We start from the raw sequence: 22257 nt of genomic DNA on the forward strand, positions 1-22257 counted from the left end.
TTTCTTTGTGACTTTGACATGTTCATTTCCTTCATAGTTTCTGATTCTTGTGTGAGACTCAAGCCTTCCTTTGTTGAGTTTAGATCTGCTTTTTTAAATATTTATTATTTTTATTTTATGTGTATGCATGTATTGCCTGCTTGTAGGTAAGTGCACCTGTGTATTGCAATGCCTGCAGAGTACAGAAAATGCTATTGAATCCCCTTGGAACTGGAGTTATGGACAGTTGTTAGCTGCCATGTGGGTGCTGGGATATGAACCCAGGTCTTCTGCAAAAACAGTCAGTGTTCTTAACTGCTGAGCCATCTCTCCAGCCCCAGATCTGCTTCTTTTTGTAAATTTTATGTGCCTTTGTGGTTTACTTGTTGGGCATGGAAAGCTGGTTGGTCTAGGCTTCAGCTTCTCTCTTTTGATTTTATACTGGAGTGGCCTAGTTGCTTTTGTCTTCTGGAGTTCCCACAGAGGCCCAAGTGAGATGAGGCTCAGAAGCTCTCAGGCTTTCTCCTAACATCTGGGTCCCTCCAGGAAAGATGCTGCCCTCAGGAATTTCGGGGCTGGGGTGGCCTGGGAGTAGGACCCAGGTAAGAAGCTGGTCTCAGGAAGCTGGCGGCTGTGCCACCCAGGAATGCAAAGGGAGGTGGGAGTGGGAAGAGGCCCTGAGGGCTCCTGGGGACTACTGGGAGGAACTGGGTTGACTGGATGCAAAGGATCAGGAAGCAGTGGTGGCTCTGGGCTGAGAGGTTAGCCCCAGTGTCTGGGGTGCTAAGACAAGAAATGGGCCTGTACCCAGGCTAGGAGGAGAGATGAGGCAGGGGAGCTGGGAGGGTGAAAGGGGCTCGGGGAGTCAAGGTTCACTGGACACACTGGACTTACCCAGGGAAGGTGCTGGCACCAGGGCACTGGAGGCTGTGTAGCTCAGCAAGTGAAAGGAGGTAAGGGTGGTACTGGGCCCAGAGGGCTCCTGGGGACCAGGAAAGGTGCTGGCACTAGGATGCCCAGGGGCTGTCCCAGCACTTGGGAGGAGGAGAAAGGAGGATCAGGAGTTCAAGCCCCACCTTCCCTATATAGTTAAGTTTGAAGCCAACCTGAGCTTTATGGGATCTTTTCCAAATAAATAAATAGACAGATAGATAAATAGTTCTTGTGAAAGCTTAGACTATTTTGCTTGTTTGTAGGGTTATATCAGCTTAGCTTAAGACCATCCAAGGACCAGCAAGTTATAGACATTTTTTGAAAACAGAATCTTGCTATGTTTACCTAGGCTGGCCTTGAATTTGTGATCATCCTGCCTGGGCCCAGAGTGTTGGAATGACAGGCATGTGCCACCACATCTGGCTTTGGTGGATTTTAACTAGGAAAGGTGGAGGGTGAGGGACACATGATCTGAGTTCACTTGGGGCTGTGGTTTTTGTGTGATCAGCACAGGTCTGCCTTTGTCAGCGCAGGTGCTCACACTCTTCCTTCTTTCCAAATTCCACCCTCTCTGGCTGCTCAGGGCCTGTTCTGTCCTCAGCAGAAGTGGATCATCCCAGCTAGTAACACAAAAAGAGGCAAGATGCGCTGGGCATAGTGGCACTCTCCTGTAATCCCAGCACTTGGGAGGCAGAGGCAAGCAGGCAGGGAGGCCTATCTCTGTGAGTTCAAGGCCAGCCTGGTCTACACAGTGAATTCCAGGCCAGGTGGGGCTACAGGGAGATCCTGTCTCAAAAAGACAAAAAAAAAAAAAAAAAAAAGAAAAAAAAAAAAAAAAAAAAAAAAAAGTAAGAAGAAAAGAAGAAGAGGCAAGATGGATCTCTAGCCATGGCCAGGCCCAGGTAATTTTTAGTTGTTCTTGGCGTACAAGAGCCTGACACAGTCCCCAGCATGCTGTGCCTGCTGGATGTGCTGGAGTTAGGGACCAATGGCTAGCTGAGCATCCGCTCTGATTCCGTTCTCCCCTGGAGCTCTAGCCACAGGCAGGGGAGCTGTTGCTAAGGCCCTCGGGGAAGACACCAGGGACAGTGGGTGTCTGCATGTGTGTATGGTGGGAGCAACCCTCCTTAGCGACCTGCCAGGACACACCAAGTACCCAGTTTTTCCAGCATCCCTGGCAACCCCATTCCCCATCATCACTCCTGCTATCCTCTGTAGCCTGAGGTGGCAGGAGCTCCATGTAAGGACAGCCCTGGCATGGCCCTGCTGGACCTGGAAGGAAATCTTGGTCACACACAGATTGCTATGGGGACAAGCAGTGGCAGCTAGAGAGAGGGGAAGCAGGAGGAGGTGGCTTTCCAGATGGCAGGTACTAAAAATAGAGAGATACGTGTCTGGCTTTGCCCCCAGCCTGCCCTTTCTTAGCCTGTGTGCCAGAAATACTGTTCCCCAGCATTCAGGGCCATGAGGGACCACTCTCACTGGTGACCAAGTAGGATGCAAAGATGGGCAACACCACCACAATTCAGATACTGTCTCCTCCCCTGGGGCACATGGGGCTTCCAGGTCCCACCTGCCACTGTGTGCCTTTGTCTAATTCGCAGATCCACCTTCTCTGCCTGGATCCCTGTCCTTCACAGCTTCACTCCACTGCTCTGAGTGACAAGGCACATTCCGCCTAAGAGACACAGGAAGGGCAGTGGTTGCTGGATGGCGTATCACATAGGAAAAACAAAGGGTTATGAATTAACCCACTCTCAACCCCTTGTCTTAAAAGAAGGTTGGGGCTTCAGAGGCCAGTAAGCACCCATGAAACAGTACTTAGCAAAGCCCATGCATACGAGATGGACAGTGTGACTCCCTAATTGGCAGCTTCTGACTGACTGACTTTCAAGTAGCCCTGGCTGTCTGGAGCTCCCATTGACTGCATCTGGTTGACTCTCAGTGACTGGGCTCCTGAAGGCTCAGCCTCAGGCGGGTGTGTTTCAAGCAGTTTGTACCCAATTTTCTTGCTATCACAAGCCTAGGTGAACTCAAGATAACCGTGCAAACATTTCTACCCAGGCCAGAGGGGTATCTCATCCCCAGGTCCTGGCAGAAAGTCTACTGGAATCAGTGCTTAGGAGACAAGGCTGTAATTGGTGCACATAGAAGCCTTCATTTAGATACCAGGTTTACTGTGATTGGAACAGATGCCCTTTTCTAACTTATAAGCAGGTTACTCCTGGTGAGTCACCTGGGAGACACACATTGTGTGGTTCCCCTGGCACTGCAGCAGTAAGGCACAATGAAAGGCTTGGAAGGGGTGTGAAGATGGCTCAGTGCACAGAGTGCTTGCTTGCAAAAGTGTGAGAACCAGAGTACAGATCCCCTGCACCCACATAAATGCCTGGTGGTTGTGGTCTGTAGTTCTGATACTCAGAAGATGAGTTAGGGGATGGAGAGATGGCTCAGCAGTTATGAGCACTGGCTGCTTGTGCAGAGGACCTGGGTTTGGTTCTCAGTACCCACATGGTGGCTAACAACTGTCTGTAACTCCAGTTCTAGGGGATCCAACACCCTATTCTGGCCTCCATGGGCATTGCATGATAAGGGTACACTTACATACATGCAGGCAAAACACTCATACACATAAAATAAGGATAAATGAAATGTTAAAAAATTTTAAAGAAAGTAGAGAAACAAGATCCTCTGTTAGCAAGCTGGCTGTGTAGACTGGTATTAATGAGTTCTAGGCCCAAGTGAGAGACCCTGCCTCAAAGAATAGGGTGGAGAGTCAGCAAGCAAGACACTAAATTGAGCCAGGTGTGATGCACATGCCTTTAGTCCCAGCACTTGGGAGGCAGAGGGAGATGGATCTTTGTGAGATGGAGGCCAGCTGGGGCTACAGGGAGACTCTATCTCAAAAAACTACTCCCCCTCCCCAGAGACACTCAGTTGTCAATTTTGGGCTTCCACATGCAAATGCACACACGTGCACACAGGTGCACTTTCATCCAAAAACATATGCCCACATATGCAAATGTGCATACACACACTATAAAGAAAGCCACACTTTGAGCCACAGAAGGCAAGAAACTGTTCAGATGGGTTGAAGAAGAGATGGAACTGCAAACGGGAAACCACCACCACAGCAGCTCTCGGGCCTTCGGGGATGGGACCTTGACCCATTGGGCTCAGCAGGTCCCTGGACCACTTCGGCACCCTCACCTGCCACATCTCATCTTTGTTCCTCAGAGCCTTCTGTGTCTTTAGCTTGGCCTCCTGTTGTCTCCGACACCTCCACTTGCTGTGGTTCCTGCCCCTGCCACTCTCCAGCACTGTGATTCAGCCACCCCTTTGTATTCTCTTCATGTTCCAGTGCAGTGGAAAGTGGGCAAGAAGAGATGGCTGCAGGTGCTGATGCACAAAAGGGTCTCTCGGGCCCTGGAGCACTGAGCCAGATGGGCTGCTTAGTCAGTGCAGGTGTGTGGCAAGCATGCTCGCACCAATCACAGCAGTCCTGCATGCAAATGAAGGATCTTGCTTGCACCTGCTTCCTCTGGGCCACCTGGGGGAAGGGCCCCACCTCCACCTGGTGAACATGGCTGTAGGGTCATTTAGAATTGACAGACTTGTGAAGCAGCCTGAGTTGTGAGGTTCTGGACTTAGCTGCCTGCCACTTACCGTGGCTGCTGTGTGGCTCCCTCACAGGGGTCTATGGATCCGTCAAAGCAGCTGGGCTGTCCTGAGGTGGGCCTGCCACTGCCAGAGAAGAGCTACTAAACAGTTTCCCACTCACAGATGGTGCGCTAAGGGAAAAGCTGCTCCTGTGTGTGTGTGTGTGTGTGTGTGTGTGTGTGTGTGTGTGTGTGTGTGTATGTGGAGACCAGAGGTCAATGTCAGGTGTCTTCCTCAGTTGCTCTTTATTTTCAAGCAAGTCTCCCACTGAGCCTGGAGCTCACCAATTAGGCTAGACTGACCAATGAGCTCCTTGGATCCTCCTGACTCTACCCCTGCAGTGCTGGGATTACAGGGATGTACCACGTCTGGCGTTTTACCTAGATGCTGGGTGTGATGGGTAGTGTTAACTGTTAACTTGACAGACTTGAGAGCCACCTGGGAGATGGGCCATGCCTGGAGGTTATCTTGCTTATGTTGATTGATGTGGGAAGACATATCTTAATTGTGGGGCTGGACCATTCCCTGGCTGGGATCCTGGACTCCATTACCTGGAGAAAGGGAGCTGACAGCAGCATGCATCCATCTCTATCCTGACTGTGTATGGATGTGTGTGACCAGCTGTTTCAAGCTCCTGCTGCCTTGACTCCCCATCTTGATAGACTGTGCCCTGGAACTGTGAGCTACAATAAGCTGTTTCTCCCTTAAGTTGCTTTTACTGGTATTTTATTGCAACAACAGGAAAAGTCACCAGGGATCCAAAACTCAGGTCCACATGCTTACGAAACAAGCACTTTACCAGCTGAGCCATCCCCAGCCTCTCCTAACAGTTTTAATCATTAACAGAAAGTATTGCAAAGGGTGTATACAACAAGGGCTCAATGAAAGCTCCGCACAGAACTGATTCTAAAAGTCCTCAGAGATACTCCATAGTATTCAGAGTACTTCACAGTGTTCAACCCCTGCTGGGCATGGCAGGGTCACATCTGTGGTCCCAGAGTTCCATATTCAGAGTTAAGAGCCAAGGCCAGCTTGCACTAAACAGTGAGACCAGGGCCAGCGAGATGGCTCAACAGGTAGGGGTGCTTGCCACCCAGCCTGGCGACCTTAGTTCAATCCAAACCAGACCCCACATGGTGGAAAGAACCAACTCCTGCAGGTTGCCCTCTGACCTCCACATGTGTGCCATGGCACTTGCCTCCCCCAGCCCCAGATAAATGAATAACTGTAAAGGAAATTTTCTTTAAAAAAAGAGTGAGACCCTGGATTGGCCAGATGACTCAGCAGTGGAGGTGCCTGACACCCTAGGTTCAATCCCTGGAGCAGGTGGGATGACTGGCATCTGGAATCAAGGCACCCCTACAAGGGGGTGGGAGGTGCAAGTAGGAAATTCAGTGGAGGCATTTCAGCAGGCCTGGAGTATGCATCAAAATAGAAACAGCTAGAGACCCTGCTTCAACAAGGTGTTGGAAGGCAAGAAAGTTGTCTTCTGACCTCCACCACACATGTGCACACACACAGCAGCTGCTGTCTTTCACCCAGGAAGCACACAGGAAGGGACCCAGGTCCTCAGATCTGGCCAACACATGGGCAGATGGTGAGGACAGTCCTCGGTGAGCTTCATATAGACAGGCCTGCTGATGTCCGCTCAGATTTGAGGAGACTGACTGGGTTTTTTGTGATGGGAATGTGCCGCGTGCAGTCTGGGCAAGCACTCTATCACTAAGCTGCAACCTCCCCTGGTTATTTTTGTGTCCTTACCCAGTGTATCCTATTGAAAGGCAGAAGGAGCCACAAGGCTTGGGGACAATGCGTGCATGTAAGCAGAGGAGCCAGGGGCAGACTTCCCAGCACTGGGTCCCCTTCTAAGGGCTGCCACCATCAATCTGTGGCTGGGGCGGCGCCCGGTCTTCTGGGCCACCCAGCAGTACTGGGCTGAACCCAAAAGCTGTCCCTGTGACTTCTTCCTCCTGCCTTTGCTCTTTACAGCTTCCTATTTTGAAATAATCACAGGTTTCCAAGGGGTGGAAAAATAACGTAGAGGATCCATGTAAGTAATAGGGCACACTGGAGCATGTCTCAGAGGCCTGCATGTCCCGTGCCTTCCGTGTGCATGCAGGTCTGCTGTACAGCTGCAGAACTGCCCACTGCCTGGGGCTCCTCCCACGTCCTCTGGAGCCTGGGTTCCCTGCTGCCGTTACTGTGGGTGGACTGGTCCTGAGTGCTTTCTGAATGGCGGGCAGCCTCCTGTGGCCTTGAGAGCTAGCTGGTTGGCTTGGCTCATCACATGCCCTGACGGCAGCCTTGCGTGTGTTGGGTGTTTGCCCACGGAGGCCAGAAGAGGGTGTCCGGTCCCCTGAAGCTGGAGTTAAAGGCAGCTGTGGGTGCTGGGAGCCGAGGGCCTTGGGCCTATGCGTCCTGCCTGGCCGCGTGCCGGAGCGGCGACCCGCACCCCATAGTGCGCGCCGGACCTCGGGTGCAGCCGGATTGTGTGGCCACGTGCGCCTTCAGAAGCTCCGCCTCCGTGAAGCCACGCTCCGCTCTGAGGGCGTGCTTGCGTCATTGCCCAGCCGGCTGGATCTGGTTCCAGCCGAGCAGCAGGTCGACATGCGCAGTGCTCGTTGGTTGCGGTAGGCTGCGGGGTTACCCCGGGCCGGGCAGGGCAGTGGGTCCCGGCCGAGGGCCCCGGGCAGCCTGGGACCCAGGTCAGTGCGCGGCCGGGGCTGCAGACGGCCCGGCGTGCCCCTAGCCCGCAACGGGTGGCGTTGCGGCGGCGCTCTGTACCCCGGCGGCCTCGCTGGGGTTGTCCCTCCATGTGAAAGGCTCTGGGGAAGTCGCGTGATCTGGCCTGGCCAGGCCCATAGCCGGGAAGGCTGCCCGTGGAGCACGTTAACAGCGTTTCCCTGCATCACCCCACCAGGGTACTAGGCAGTTTCCGTTCGAGACTGCTTGCTCGGTTAATTGGTCGTGTGATCTTTGCAACTCACGGTGAGGACGCCCAGGAGATTTGCAGAGTTTGCAGAACCCTGGCCTAGAAATAGCAACACAAATGAAAGTTGCATGTGAATTATGGGACAGCCGTGGTGAACATTACAGGCATTTAGTGAAATCCCTGGATGGCGTTGATTCTGCTGCCACCTGAGCAGTAACAAGTTGTGTTAATTTTTCTCGAGAGCAAACGTTTATGCAGGCTCTGAACAGCTCCGAGCCCAAGTGCCTACCTCGAGGACCCTCTAAAGTGCAGGGTGCAGTGATGAAGGAAGGGCCTGACCTGAAAACTTTGCAGCCTGCTCTCAGGCGGGCATTTGCATCGTCACAGGACCCAGCGCTACAGCGCAGGAGGAATATCCAGGAGTAGGTCATGGGCCGCCGAGTTTGAAAACCTTAACGGTGCTTACCTGCTTTTTCTTTTGACACTCAGCTTTCTTTGATCACTTTTCTGCACCGTTCCAGCTGCATGTATCCACTCCTTGGGGGGACTCGGTATTTTGCCTATTGGGCATTTCAAACTTTGGGTGTGCATTAAGATGGCAAGATGGTGGTGCACGCCTTTAATCCCCGCACTCGGGAGGCAGAGGCAGGGAGGATCTTTGTGAGTTGGAGGCCAGCCTGGTCTACATAGTTCCAGGACAGCAGGGGCTACAGAGAGACCCTGTCTCAAAAAGACCGAAGGGGGAAAAAAAAAAAAAAAGGCAAGATCAGCAGGGGCAAACAACTGCTAATTGGTTGCAAACTGTTGAGAAGTGTCTTCTGTGAAGGGTTCTTAGCTCCTGTGCTGTGTTCTGCCCTTGCTGGCCAGGGTGGCAGTCACATACACTTTTCACAGGTGAGTATTGCTGTGTGTGACATTGTGGGAGGGCCACCTGACCTGGTAGAATGCCACTGGGCTCCAGAGAGACAGCTTCGGCATACGTCACCTGAAGCCCACCTGGTAGCCTTGCATGTGGACACAGTTGCTGAACCAAAGGAAGCCAAAGCCAGGCACTTGTCTGTCCCACAGACTCCACCAGAATGGGAAGATGCATGGGGGTGGGAGCTGCCTTTGGGACCTGGAGGGAGCAACCATCTCTGAGTACTGGGCAGGCAGTGCATCAGGAGAGGACAGGATGTGGGCAGCTAGTCCTGGTTAAAAAGAAACCCACTGGCCAGTGGGGTAAGGGGGCTTCTGCAAAACTCTTCCATGAAGTGCAGGTGGCCTGTCTCCCGTTTCTGATGCCCAATTTGGTTAGCAGTTTGTTCCCTGTGCATTTGCACACACACCCTTGTGCGGTTAATTAAGTGGATGTCCTCCTTGGATTGAGTTGGCTGCAGAGCTCTGACAGGGGTGCACCTGTGCAGAACCAGAGGGGACAGCCACCCTCCCTGTCCTCCAGGAGCTCACGTACTCCTGCCTGTGAGCACCTCGACGACAGAGCCGGTGTCCGTCCCTGCACTGCCTGCAGCTACTCACTGGCTGAGGCCCATCAGTGCTTATCAGTGCTGATGTGTGCAGCACTCTCCTAAGCACAGGTGCACAGGCCTGCAGGGCTCCTTGTAGTGTGATCTGGGGACTTTGTGTGAAGGAGTGTGAAGGAAGGGATTGTCTGTGCAGGAGCAAGGCAGGGTCCAGACGCCACTGGTGTCTCAACCCAAGCAGGGAGGGTGGTGGGAGAGTCAGTCTTAAAGGGAGTTCCTAGCGTGTGTCCTGTGTGGCCCCAGTTGAATCTACTATGTGTGACCTAAAGAGACCCTGTGGCCCGGCACTCAGTGTCCCTGCATCACCTCCCACATCCACCTGTGCTTCTGTAATTGTCACCAAATAAAAGGCTTCATTTAAAACGCATTCCTTCCTCTTGTCCCCGTCCCCTTGTCATCCCCCCCCCCCAGGAAAGTTGGCTTCTGTATTTTAGTAGTTGCAAAGGTCTATGAACTGGAAAAGGGTCTCAAGGTTGCATACCTCAGTGGGACCCTGAATTCACTATGGCTTAGAGTAGGTGTGGGAGGGGGGCTGTGGTCTGTGGTCTGGGGATTGGAGACAGACTACCCTGTTTCTAGACCAGAGTCAGTTGGCCTTGCCATGCAGGGCTCCCTTTCAAACTTTACTTCCTTGTCCCTTGTGGGCCGTATCTGCAGCATTCCAGGTAGCTGATGAGCCCATGTAGTGCAGTAGGGATCACAGACTGTCCCCAGCCACAGGAGTAAGGCCTGGTCCCTGCGCACCTGCCCTGCCCTTAGGACTCTGATCCTCAAATAGTGAGCTGAGTGCCTAGATTTCCTCCTCAGCTGCTGCCCAGGGTTCCTTCAGCGTTGTTAATGAAGGGGGTGGCGGGGGAGGACAGGAGCAGGTCATGTGGCCTGCACCTCTGTGTTCATCCTCATACTGGGCCTCAGTCACCCCAGGAAGGGCCACGCTATAACACAGGGCTCCTGGCACTTGGAGACCCTTTCTCAGTCCACCCTCCTTGTAGGTTTATTGATTGACTTTGAGGGACTGGTGAACTAAAAGGAAGGACTGGTTAGCTAGGAGGAGGAGCTAGTGAAGTAGGTTTAGCCTAGGGAGATTCCCAAGAGAGTGTTCTGCTGAAACACTGGCCTTGGTCCTGCTTTGGGTACAGCCCTGGCCATCAGCTGTTGGATGGATGGGTGCATGTGGTCTGGACAGCTCTTCTGGCCACATCCCAGGCTGTTTTTCAAGTGACCACTATTGAGAAACGCCCCCAGCCCCTCACTGGGGGATTTTAGAGAAATGTTCTTTCTACCACTGAGCCGTGCCCCCAGACTTTGTGGGGTTTTTGTTTTTGTTTTGAGGCAAGCTTGCACTCAGCCCCGGCTAGCCCTGAACAGTCCTCCTGCCTTAGCCTCTTAAGTGCTAGGAATGTGTCCCATGCCCAGTGTTACTCTTTATGCCATATTTTGAAAAGTAAAAGTGCCAAATAAGGGGTGTCCACTTAGCATACTAAGGTGCGAAGAGGACCCTAAGACTTCTGTGTCCCTTGATCCCTGAACACCGGGCCCCTAGAGCTATTCTGCCCTTCTTGGTGGTGAAGGTAGGAGAAACAAGTCCCAATGGCCTTGCCCAGTGCTGTTCACCCCAAGTTGAACTTGGGGTTTCCCAGGCTGTAGGGAACACTACCTTTGGTGGCTCTTGTCTATGAAAGATGCAAGGGTTTAAGTGACCTGGCCTAGTTATTTGTAGTTTGTACAGGCCAGCCTGGCCCTGAGGTCCAGAGCTCACCACCTCTGTAATTCCAAGGATGTTCCAAGTTGTCCTACCCAGTGGGTGCTCAAAAGCCCTGGGTATTGCCTGGCTAGGGGCCCAGGACAGCAGCCCCCCCCCCGTCAGGAGAGAGTACTGTAGTCACACTGCCTGCTGCACACATCGTCAGTGGGGGCTGGAGGGACAGCTTCATTATTCACCTGCACAGACAGCTGGGGTGTGCCAGAATACCCACCCTTGCCCCTGCAGGTGCTGAGGCTTCAAAGCAGTCAGGAGGTTTCAACCTGGGCTTCCAACATCCATGGTTAAATTAAACCTGAGAAAAAAATGAGTAAGAAGCTCACTGGGACAGGTCGGTTACTGGCCACCTGGTGATGTCAGAGGAGAAAGTGCTGCCTGTGCCTTTGACTTGTAGAAAACAATGGGGTATCTGCTCCAAAACAGATCCTAGTGTGAGGTGACAGGGTAGCAGCAGGAATCTACTTACAGGTGCAAGGATGAAGCCTCCTTGCTTACTTGTGGGGACGCTCAGCACTCTTGCAGGTGTTCCTGGGCACACCCCACTTAGCAGCAGACACAGAAAGTGGACTTTCGGTCGGACATGTATATGAACACCTAGGACTCAGGGAGACTGAGGCAGGATTGCTGCCAAGTGGAGCTAGCCTGGGCTTTGCAATTCTAGGCCAGCTTGGGCTACAGAGTATGATGGCTAATCTTGGTTGTCAACTTGACACACCTGGGAAGAGGGACCCTTAATGGAGCATTTTCTTGATCCTTAATTGATGTAGTAGGGCCCAGCCCACTGTGGACGGTGACATCCCTAAGGAGGTCGTCCTGGGCAGAGGTAGCAAGTCAGGGAGCAAGCCAGTCAGCAGCGTTCCTCCATGGTCTCTGCTTCAGTTCCTGTATCCAGGTTCCTGCCTTGAGCTCCTTCCCTGACTTTCCTGGTGATAAACTGGAACCTGGAAGTATAAGCTAAATTACACCACCCCTGCCCCCAACCCCACCCCATCAGGTTGCTTTTGATAATGCATAATGTTTATCTCAGCAACAGAAAGCAAACTGGGACACAGCATGAAACTGTCTTGAGTACATGAGTGAATAAATGCTTCAGACGTCCTTGGCGCCAATCCTGCGATTGCCTCCCATTGTGCTGTTACCCCAGGCTCGGCAGACTGACAGGACTGGTGCATTTCGGCTGCAGAAACATCCTTATGCCCAAAAGCTCGAGTCCTTGTCTTGGGGATGATAAGGACCTACTCTCAACCCTTGGGTAGAGACAGATGCCTTGTCATGGGGCCCTCCTGGGTGTAGTGGGGACCAGGAGGACAGCAGCAGCCACTTCCCTGAGGAAACATCTGGGGTGAGGAGTGGGCAGTCTTGACCTCAGCTCCTGAAGCTGTTGCTGGGCACCAGGATGAGATTGTCCTTCCGAAGGCCTTCTCCATCCCCAGAGTGGCCTGGTCAGCTCTGCCTGGTAGCAAGGTCCTCATGCCAAATCTGCTGGTAGAAAGGCTGGACAGATAGCTCAAGAGCACTGGCTGCTCTTCCAGAGGACCTGGATTCAGTTCCCAGCACCCACATGGCTGCTCACAACCATCCCTAACTCCAGTTCCAGGGCAGCTGACACCCTTTTCTGGCCGATGCCCTTTTCTGGCTTCTGTGGTATTTATGCATGTGATGTACTTGCACGCATGCAGGCAAAACATTCATACACACTTTTTTAAAATTAAGTCTTTAAAAAAAAAAAATCTACCCAGACTAAGACTGCCTGCTCCCCCAACTCCCGGTCAGTATAAACCATGAGAATGAAGCAAGGGCTCTAGTGTTGATACAGACGTGGATGGGGACCCCAAATGTGTGCCCTTGGGAGGCCACTGACTGGTCCCAAAGCGTCAGCATATCAAGACCTACTGCTTTCCTCCCTGCTGTTGGCTGTGGTCGAGATGACAAGGTATCCAGCCCAGCCCACATGAGGACCCACCACAAGGTGTGGGGGCCACTTCAGCCTGGCCCCCTAAGCATCCTCAGACAGCACCTCTTCGATCCCCAAAGGAGGAACCAGTCTTCATTCAGACCCGCTTCCTGACTTGAGTGAAGCCTTCATCATGAACCAGGGAGGTTTTAGAAACTCCTCTCGGAGCTCCCCATTTGCATGACAGTCCCTCAGGTCCAGGGTCAGCAGACAGAGAGGGGCCAGTACTAGGCTAGGGAGATGCTGAGGTCCCACCCACACAGGGGGAAGCAGAAGTTTCCACCCTCCCTAGCTCATTGTCTTCCTTTGGGATCAGTCTGCCTACCTCAGTGCCCCGACCGCCCCCAGGATTGACCTTGGCCCTGGTGATGCAGTGCCACCCACATGGCTGTGGGGACAGAGACATGCCTGCCCTAGCCTAGGACTGTTTGCAGTGCTGGAATTTCTATAATACTCAGCCACACAGCCTCTAGGACCTGGGCTAGTGGTCAGGGAGACCAGGTTACCTGCTCAGGATCCTCTCCTTGACCCCAGCATGGCCACCTGTGGCCCCTTGCCCTGGATATCACCTCAGATTGTGCCTCTCTAGTCCAGCAAGTGCAAGGTGGCTGCAGAGGTGGGAAGCAGGAGTTTGCTGGTCCGCTGGGGCTGGGGTGGGAGGGGTGTATTATAGCCTCTGGAGTGGGAAGGACTTGCTCTTGTTTTAGCAGATTCAGGACGTCTTATCGGTAGACTGTGGGTACAGGGCCCCCGCAATAGGAGAGAGCTCTTCTGTTTGCCCTGTTATTTTGTCCTGGGGCCAGGGCCTCTGCAAACCTGGTGGGAGGCTCACCCTTCCTGGAAGGGCTAGGGTGGTGCTCTCAGGGTTCCTGATCTGTGCCCCCACCCTTTCCGCTTGCTAGCTACATCAGCGTCAACACTGGCTCTGTTTTTTCCAGGAAAGACAAAGTGGGCGGCCGCTGCTGGCACTGATCACTGGCTGAGTGTGCCTGTCCTCCTGTCTGCTCCTTGGGGGTGGGTGGGGTAGAGGAGGTAGAGGGTTTCCTGGCTTCAAGAGGCTAGAGCCCCAACAGACATGAGTTCCCACTCTGTCAAAGCTTAACCAAAAGGAGCCCCTGCCAGTAGGGACCATGCCAGCCCCCAGTGTGTCCTGCCCCCACCTGGACATCCAGGATAGGGCAGAGCCAGCAGCCAGGAACTTACTTGCCAGACAGGAACAGTGGTGCTGTGTGTGGCTGCTGCCCTCTGGTAGCTACCTGTGGTCACCACATAGGGTTCAGTAGACTCTGCCTTCAGGACAGTAAGAGAGGGAAGGGGTAGAGTGTGGTCAGTTAATTTGACCCCTGTCAGTTCAGCAGCTAAACTCCAATATGACTGTCACTTTTTCTCTATAGCCAAGTGCTACTTGTAGCGGCCAGGCCATACCAGGAGGCGGGTGCCTCCTGTACTCGATGATTAGGAGGGTGGGCTGGCAGCACACTGCACTGGGCCACATCCACCCCAGCCTGACAGTCCTGTTCTTGATTTTCAGGCAGCGACAGCAAGCAAGGTACAGGAGGCCAGTCCCAAGCTGACCCCGGAGGAGAGGAGAATCTTGGAAAGGAAGTTGAAGAAGGAACGGAAAAAGGAAGAGAAGAAGCTGCTACGGGAGGCGGGCATCACTGCACCTCAGACGGCCAAGCGCCAGAACCCACCCGCCAAGCCCCCAGCTGCCGTGCTGGCCCTGGACTACCTCCAAGGGTAAGAGGCTCCAGAACATTCTGCCACTACTGTGATGATAGGCTAGAGGCTGGTCCACTATGGCAAGCGGGCAGTAGATGGATGATCCGGGCTCACTACCACTGCACAGGTGTTGGTGAAGCCCTTGTCCTGCCTAGACTGTATCCTCAGAACTGCCTGCAGACACTTCTCTCAGCTTTGCAGCCTGGTGTAGCTATTCTGTAGCCAGTGTGTGCCCAGTGCTGCAGGTACACCCAAAATGTGGATAAGCACTAAAACAGGTACTCCAGAAGGCGGGAAACCAGTCTGAACCACAGTGGGAGGAAGATTGTGACAACCCTGCAGCTGGGAATCTCTTCCCAGTTGTTCTTGTTACTGAGACAAGATACCTCACAAATCAACACAGAAAGGAAGGGTTGATTTCAGGTCACAGTTCAAGAGTACAGTTCAAGAGTCCATAGTGGAGGGAAGGCATGGTGTCAGGAGCGTAAGGCAGCTGCTCACATGTCATCACAGTCAGGAAGCAGAGAGAGATGGATGCTGGTGCTTAGCTCACTTTCTCCTTTGTATTCAGTCCAGGACACCAGCTCTTAGGATCGTGCCAGTTAGCCCAGTCTAGAAACTCCCTCAAAGACATGCCCAGCAGTTTGTGTCCTGGGTGATTCTCCATCTGTCAAGTTGACAGTATTAGCTGTCAGGCCAGGCAAATGCTGAGAGAAGCTCAGCTGGTGTGGGCATTTGCAGAGCCTCTGGGGCCTCATAGCAACTTTGCAAAGGGAGCTGCCTTGCCCAGTAGCCTGAGTGTCCAGGTTCAACAGCCTCCATGCAGGTGGCCTTGTGCACAGGAACATGAGAGGGTAGCCTGTTTATAAGTCAGATCAGCTTTTGCACAGATCAAACAGACCTAGGTAGAACCGTGTGCAGAGAATGGTTGGCAAGGGCTTCAGAGGCAGGAGGCCACTCCCCAGTCAGGGCTCCAGAAAGACATGTTCTTGTGATTGATCAGCCACGGTCTCCTGGGATGCAGGGGTGCTGGGGCCCCATGAGCTGGAGAGTGGCCTTCCATTGTGTCCAGGATGTTCCATCCTACAGTGGCCTCCTGGCCCTGCTGTCTGGAGCTCTTGGGCCCATGAGGATAACTTAGGAGGAAGAGGGGTACAGGAAAGGGCCACAGGCAGAAGGAGAGTCCCACCACAGGTTCAAATGCCAGAGGGAGCCTCGGATCCCAGAAGACACTGGAAGATCAGCTGAGGGTAGCCAGGTCTGACAATGTCCTCTTGGAATCAGACCAAGGCCTGGTTTTGCCTTAATGGTAGACCTTGCCATGGCTCCAGCCCATCTGTAGGCCAGGCCCAGGTGGCAGTCGTTCCCACTGCTGTCCAGCCTCTGGAGTGTTGGCAGGTCCTTGTCCTTCATTGCAAGCCACGTGAGTGCTGCAGCTATGTTCTCCTGGGGCCACTACCCTTGTGTCCAGAGAGGAGGTGGGCCCCAGTCTTACTTCCCATGGCCATAGAGCAGCTGGAGCCCAGGGGAGACCTGAGAGCGACTTCACCTTGCCTCCTCCCCACCTGAAACAGACCCACTGAGCTCAGACCCAGCTCTGCCCTGCCCTTTCAGGAAAGTATTTGGGGTGTAACCCAAGAGCAGGGGACTGTGGTCTGTCTGACCTTTAGCTGACCTTCCCAGGCTGGTATCTTTTGGTCCTGGCTCTTCACATCCTCCTGGTCCTTGGGAACCACTCTTGGGGACTTAGGATGTGGGAGAGTAGAGGATGGATGCTTGGTGTGAGGACTTTGAAATGGGACACAAGTCAGGGAGTGCACCTCCTTACTGTCCTGAGGTCTGCAGACAATCAAGTCCCTCCTTGGACTAGGTTGAACCCCTCAAGTAGGCTGAGCTCCATGCAGATAGCCCTGGGGTAGGGTGGGAGGCATGGCTGTAGGAGAGGCATGTGAGCTTCACTGAAGCAAGGACCTGGGCTGGGAGGCCAAGAGGCCGGGAGGATTGGTGGAAAATTGGAGGACAAGGGGTGAGAGGGTAGGAGGACAAGAGAATGGGAGGCTGGGTGCCCAGCTCAGTCCCTCCCAGAGTTCTGACCCTCAGAACCCACATAAATGCCAGGTGGGTGTGGTAGCCCACCTGTAATTTCAGCCTCAGAAGGCAGAGACAGGATCCCCCAAAGCAAGCTGGCTAGCAAGCTCTGAATTTGATTGAGAGACACTGTCTCATTGAAAGAGGTAGAAGAGCAACCAAGGATGGTTCCCATCATGGACTTTGGGCCTCATTCACGTACACCCACACACCATGTGTGTCCACACACATGCAAACATATATATACACACCTGTACCTGTGAAAATGAAAAAAATAATGAGTCAGGTATACTGGCGTAGTCCTGCAATCCCAGCATTTAGGAGGCTGAGACAAGAGGATCACTCTAGCTATGGAGTGAGTCTGAGGCTAGCCTATGCAAAACTCTGTCTCAAAAAACAAAACAACAACAAAAATCAATGAATTCAGAAAATTCAAAATACCCCCTTTAAAGTCATAAAATCACAGGATTGTAGAGTTGGAAGATAGCCTTGCAACCCTGATGTTACAAACATACAAACATAGATGCCACAAATGGGCCAAGGGAGTGCCCCACAGTGAGCATGCTGGGGAGCCATATCCACCAGAGCCAGACTCGACTACCACACTGCCCAAGGTCTTGTTCTCCCAGAGACGCTCAGCCTTAGGTCCAGCACTGGAGAAGGTTATGCAGTACGCGCAGCCCCCAGGGTCTTCCTGCGTACCCTGAGATGTCTTATCTTGGTTCCCAGGTGGGCCCAGAAGCAAGAGAACTGGAGATTCCAAAAGACGAGGCAGACATGGCTCTTACTGAACATGTATGACAAGGACAAGGTCTGTGCATGGTGGGCAGTCCCCAACCAGGGTCCCTGAGTAGAGGGGGCTACCCAGGTGACAGCATCCATACACAACAGGCAGGCATCCAGCCAGGGTCCCTGTATGGAGGGTGGAACCCCCGGGAGACAGATCTATGCAGGATGAGTGGATCCTTCAAAAAACTGGGTGTGGTGATGCACACCTATAATCCTAGGACTGTGGTGTGAGAGGAAGATGAGGACTTCAGGGTCATCCTCAGCTACTTTAGCAAGTTCTAGGCCAGCTCGAGCTAGAGACCCTGACTCACAAACAAAGCAAACTATGTTTATATGGAATAGCTGAGGTACCACAGGGTTGTGCTGACACTGGCCCCTCTTCCCTGTGTCCCCACCTCTGCCCTTGATAGGGTGGTAGCAGAGCAGCTTGTGGGCTCCTTGCACATGGCTGCAGCCAGAGCACACTGTGAGCAGATCCTCCCAGCAGGCAATGGGAGGAACCAAAGTGCCCTATTAGCTGGTGCTTATGTGGGCCCCTTGCCTGCCCACTGCCCAAGATCCCCAAGCTCTAGACCCCAGCGCTGTCCTCTTGTCCAGGTTCCTGATGAGCACTTCCCTACCCTGCTGGCCTACCTGGAGGGACTGAAGGGAAGTGCCCGGGAGCTCACAATCCAGAAGGCGGAGGCTCTGATGCAGGAGCTGGACAAGGCCGATACCGCAGACTCAGACACGCCACCAGGGAAGATACAGCGCCTACGGGAGGTGCTGCAGCTACTCTCCTAGGGAAGGAAGGCAGCCTTGGGCCATCTTGTCCTCCACAGCCACGGGAGGAAGCAAGTCCTGGTACCTTCAGAGCTGAGCATCATCTCCCGCAACAGCCTCAAGGCACCTCTCCCACTCATGTGGCCCTCAGAGTGGCTGTGTGCCATATCCTTCTACCAGAATTTCGTCAGAGGCGGGCCCATGCTGGCTCTCCCCACCAGCTGGGGCTCCTAGTATGGGAATGGTGGGACCCCTGCACAGTCCCTCTGGTATGGCCCAGCTGTGACCACCTGTCTTACCTCCCTCATCTGCCTCACCTACAACCTTCTGCCTGGCTGCAGGGAGGCCCCTGGGCTGTGTGGCTGTGTTTTCAGTTAAAGCTGGAAACCATGGCAGAGAACTGGCCATGGTTGCCAATTGTTCTCACTTGCTCCCTTAGCGCCAGTGGCCAGGTCTGCTGCCTTCCCTCGCTGAACTGTTGAACAGAGTGACTAAGGATTAATGTTTGGACACTGTACCAAGCAGAGCACATCCCCCCACACCCCACCATTGTGTGACTTTTCCTGGAGAGACCTAAAGAAATGTCCATACACCCCCGATAGGGAGGGCACCAGCAGACTAAGGGAAGGGTTCCCGAGAAGTCCCAGGGACCAGTGGTGTCCCTTAAAGGAGCTCAGGCGACTTGCTGGCCATTGAAATGTCCACCTTCTGCCCCCTGTGTATCCAGCACACTGCTTCTTAAACTTTCTCTATTTACAACCCCTTTCACCCAAGTAATTTTTACACGGTCCTGGGTATATGGTTATAAAAGAGGCGTACAAATCAAATATTTACTAATAATAGGTTATAAAGACATTTAAAAACAATTCTATGGACTGCAAATAACTTTACCATTGATTAAAGATGATAACTCTGCATATTAATGAAATGGATGTGTTTGTCTAACACAGCACACATATGGAAAATACTAAGTCCGTTTTCCATAATTCAGCTGTGTTTCTATAGGAGCAGACGCTAAAGCCCTGAGATGCATAACATGCAGCAGTCTGGAGCCTGAGCCAGGGCCTTGTGTGATGTGACATGTGTGGTGTAGGGTGCCTGTCCTTTGTGTTGAGGCAGGCCAAGACTGCTGTGAAGTCATGAGTGTAACACAGGCCAGTGCCACAAGGAACACCTCGATCCTTTACACATTTTATTTCTAATTGATTTTTGATCATTGCACACTCAGAAATCTTTTGCTGTTACCAGATTTTTCATGTATCCCCACATTCACTTACACAATTCCATGTGAGGTTGTGAGCCATAAGAGGCTGGAGGGTGGCTGGAATCTAAGGTCAGAGTCCACAGACCCTCCCACATACCTGTCTCCTACAAGAGATGTTAACAGGCCCGAACTGAGGGTCCTGTAGGTGGTCACAGCTGCTCCAATTCATGTCATGTCTAGAGTTCCACTCTCCACCCCCAGCTCCAAGTGGCAGGGTGCACCGTGGCAGGGGCAGACAGACAGCCAGAGCCAGAAGGGCTGAAGCCAGGCTGTTCTCAGATGCCTGGAGGCCATACGTTCCCAGCATCCCATCCTAGCAAGTGAGAGTAGCCACAGGCCCCTCAGGTTGCTGCTGCTGCCAGAGGCAGTTCCACATCCACTAGCCTTAGGCATAGCTCCCCAAAGCTTGGGGTCTCACAGCCCTACTGGACAGTCAGCCTAGAATAAGGTACCAGTTGCAGACGAGAGGCCACAGTCTGACCAGGTTCTCTCAGGACACACTGGACCTGGCCACTTGGGGCAGCACCCAGGTTTCAAGCCTTGTCAAGTCACCTGAGCAGGGCAGAGATAAGCTGCCCGGGTCATATAAACAAAGGGATAGGCTTGTCTTGGGTCTCTAGCACTCATAACAGTGCTGCAGAGAGAGGCATGCAGAGCCCAAAGTATAGACTTCTGGATCAAGGGTCTTGGGCATCCTGTGGCCATTTGTGGCCGGGTCTACGAGGCCTTGGCCAGGGCTGGCACCCAAGCAGTTATATGATTCTAGCCCAAGAGAGACCCACACATCCCAAGGATCTTCATGTGTGTCCCTTGCTGACTCTTGTCACTTGTCACCACAGACCCCTAGACTTGGGGCCAGAAAAGACTCACCTGGGTGTCAGGAGCACCCAACCTGGCTGAGAAGAGGGTGGGTTGTCCTGACTTTCTGTCCCTAGGGTAATGAGGGCTACAGATTAAAACCACCCCCTTAGGATGAAAATTCTAAGGACAGCTGTGCAGGACAGATGTGGTGACAGCTCCCATCACCCTCAGCATTTAGGTATTGCCTGAGCCACCAGAGGCAGTATTCAAAAGTCAGAATGGGAGCTCTGGGTGTGGCTCAGTAGTAGAGCCCTTGTCTAGCATGCACAAAGCCCAGAATTCAATCCTCTGAACAGGAAAGAAAATAAAAACGGAATGAGCCATGCATGGTGGTGCATGTGATCCTAGAACTTGGAAACCGAGACAGGATTGTGGGTGCTGGACTTGCATGGGCTGCATAGCAAGACCCTGTCTGAAAAACTTTCTAAGGGACTGGAGAGATGGCTCAGCAGCTAAGAGCACTAGCTGCTCTTGGAGAGGACCCAGTTTCAGTTTCCAGCACCCATATGGCTGCTAACAACCATCAACTCCAGTTCAATGGATTCTATGCCCTCTTCTCCAGATCAGGGGAATCCGATGCCCTCTTCTGGCCTCCACAGGCATTGCATGACATGGGTGCACTTTACAGGCAAAACACTCATACACATCAAATGAAAATAAATAATTCAAAATAAGTTTTTAAAGCTTAAGTTTTTATGGGCTGGCAGGATGACCCAGCAGGTATAAAAGCATTTGCTGCCAAGCCTGATGACCTGAGTTTGATCACCAGGACCCACATAGTGGAAAGAGAGAACCCATACCCAAAGTCTTCGGTGACTAAGGAGGCCTGCCAGCCTCCATCTCAGTGTCTGTACTGCCCAGGCATTGGAGGCCTGACCTGTCTCTCTCTGCCCCTCTGTGCTGGCCAGCATGCCAGGCGTGGCCCTTTTATCTTCAGAAGGGAGCACCACCTCATGACCCTGGAGTACCTGGAGCTGCTGCCCCCTACTGCGCTGCCAACGCTGTCCTCACTTGGGCTGGAGGCTGCCAGTGTGATGCCCTTGATAGCAGGTCTCAATGGCCAGAACATTGCCTCTTTCATGAAGTCCTGAGCATCTCCCGTGAGCCCTTGGCAATGGGAACGGGAACACGCACCTTGGTTGCCATAGGACCCGGGTTTGCCATTGTGGATCTTTTTAAATTCCAGCCAGGTTTCCAGCTCTACCTCACCCATGGGCAGCTGGCCTCGCTGCCCTTCCCAGAGGCTGAGATGGACAGGGATTAGAAGATGAGCAGGTGGCCAGGTGGGATGAGAAAAGCTCTTGGAATGACACCTATTGACAACCCTGCCCAGTCCCCAGAGTCACCAGCTTAGGGCAGCCAGCTCCTTTGGTTTACTATAGCCACTTAGGGTGTCCTCAGCTCCCACCTGCCAGGCTCCTGGGGACAATGGCTTGAACAGAGGACTGTTTCAAAGGGGCAGTTGTTCAATACAAAGTTTTGAGGTCTGAATTCAGATGAGTTGTGTGTGTCTGTGTTCAAGTTTGTCCCACTGTAACCCCTATTGGAGATGCCCCACCATGGGTGGACCCAGGGGAGCCAGAGAAACCATGCAGGGCCAGCCACCCTGGCTGTGACCCCAATAGGCTTCTAGGAGGAAGAGAGGTGGCAGGTTTCTCAGGACAACTGAGAGTCGGGCACCCTGAGAGACCAGGTATGGTCATGCCTCCTGTTCCCCCAACCTGCCACCTACAGTCCCAGGCTGGGGAGGTTAGCAAAGGGACCCCCTTCCACAACAGCCACCACAATGTGGACACTCTGGTCCCACACTGACCCCCAGACCCCTGATGTCTCAGCCTGGAGTGCCTCCCAAGGAAGCTCTCTGATTCTGTAGTTAATATGGCCTATCTCACAGATGAGTAAACTGAGGCCCAGGGTGGACAAGATCTGCTTTGCTTTCCCAGCAAGTTGGGGCAGATCAGGTGACCCCTGTTCCCAGCATCAGTCTGATCACCTCTAGTGGAACATGCCTGGCCAAAGGAGTCAAGG

The 22257-nt window shown here is 53.1% G+C and overlaps 1 protein-coding gene across 1 annotated transcript in view; it reads left to right on the plus strand.

The window, feature by feature from the left end:
* Positions 1–19023, plus strand: part of CUNH7orf50 (chromosome unknown C7orf50 homolog) — a 122134-nt gene extending 103111 nt beyond the window's left edge. The window contains exons 3-5 of the mRNA XM_008851468.3: positions 14275–14483; positions 17283–17364; positions 17940–19023. Of these exons, the coding sequence (XP_008849690.1) occupies positions 14275–14483; positions 17283–17364; positions 17940–18125 (477 nt within the window). The 3' untranslated portion in view covers positions 18126–19023. The remainder of the gene's footprint in view (positions 1–14274; positions 14484–17282; positions 17365–17939) is intronic.
* The last annotated feature ends 3234 nt before the right edge of the window (positions 19024–22257 follow it).

Source organism: Nannospalax galili, unplaced genomic scaffold (genome assembly GCF_000622305.1).
Source record: "Nannospalax galili isolate Female #2095 unplaced genomic scaffold, S.galili_v1.0 scaffold664, whole genome shotgun sequence".
Taxonomy (NCBI): domain Eukaryota; kingdom Metazoa; phylum Chordata; class Mammalia; order Rodentia; family Spalacidae; genus Nannospalax; species Nannospalax galili.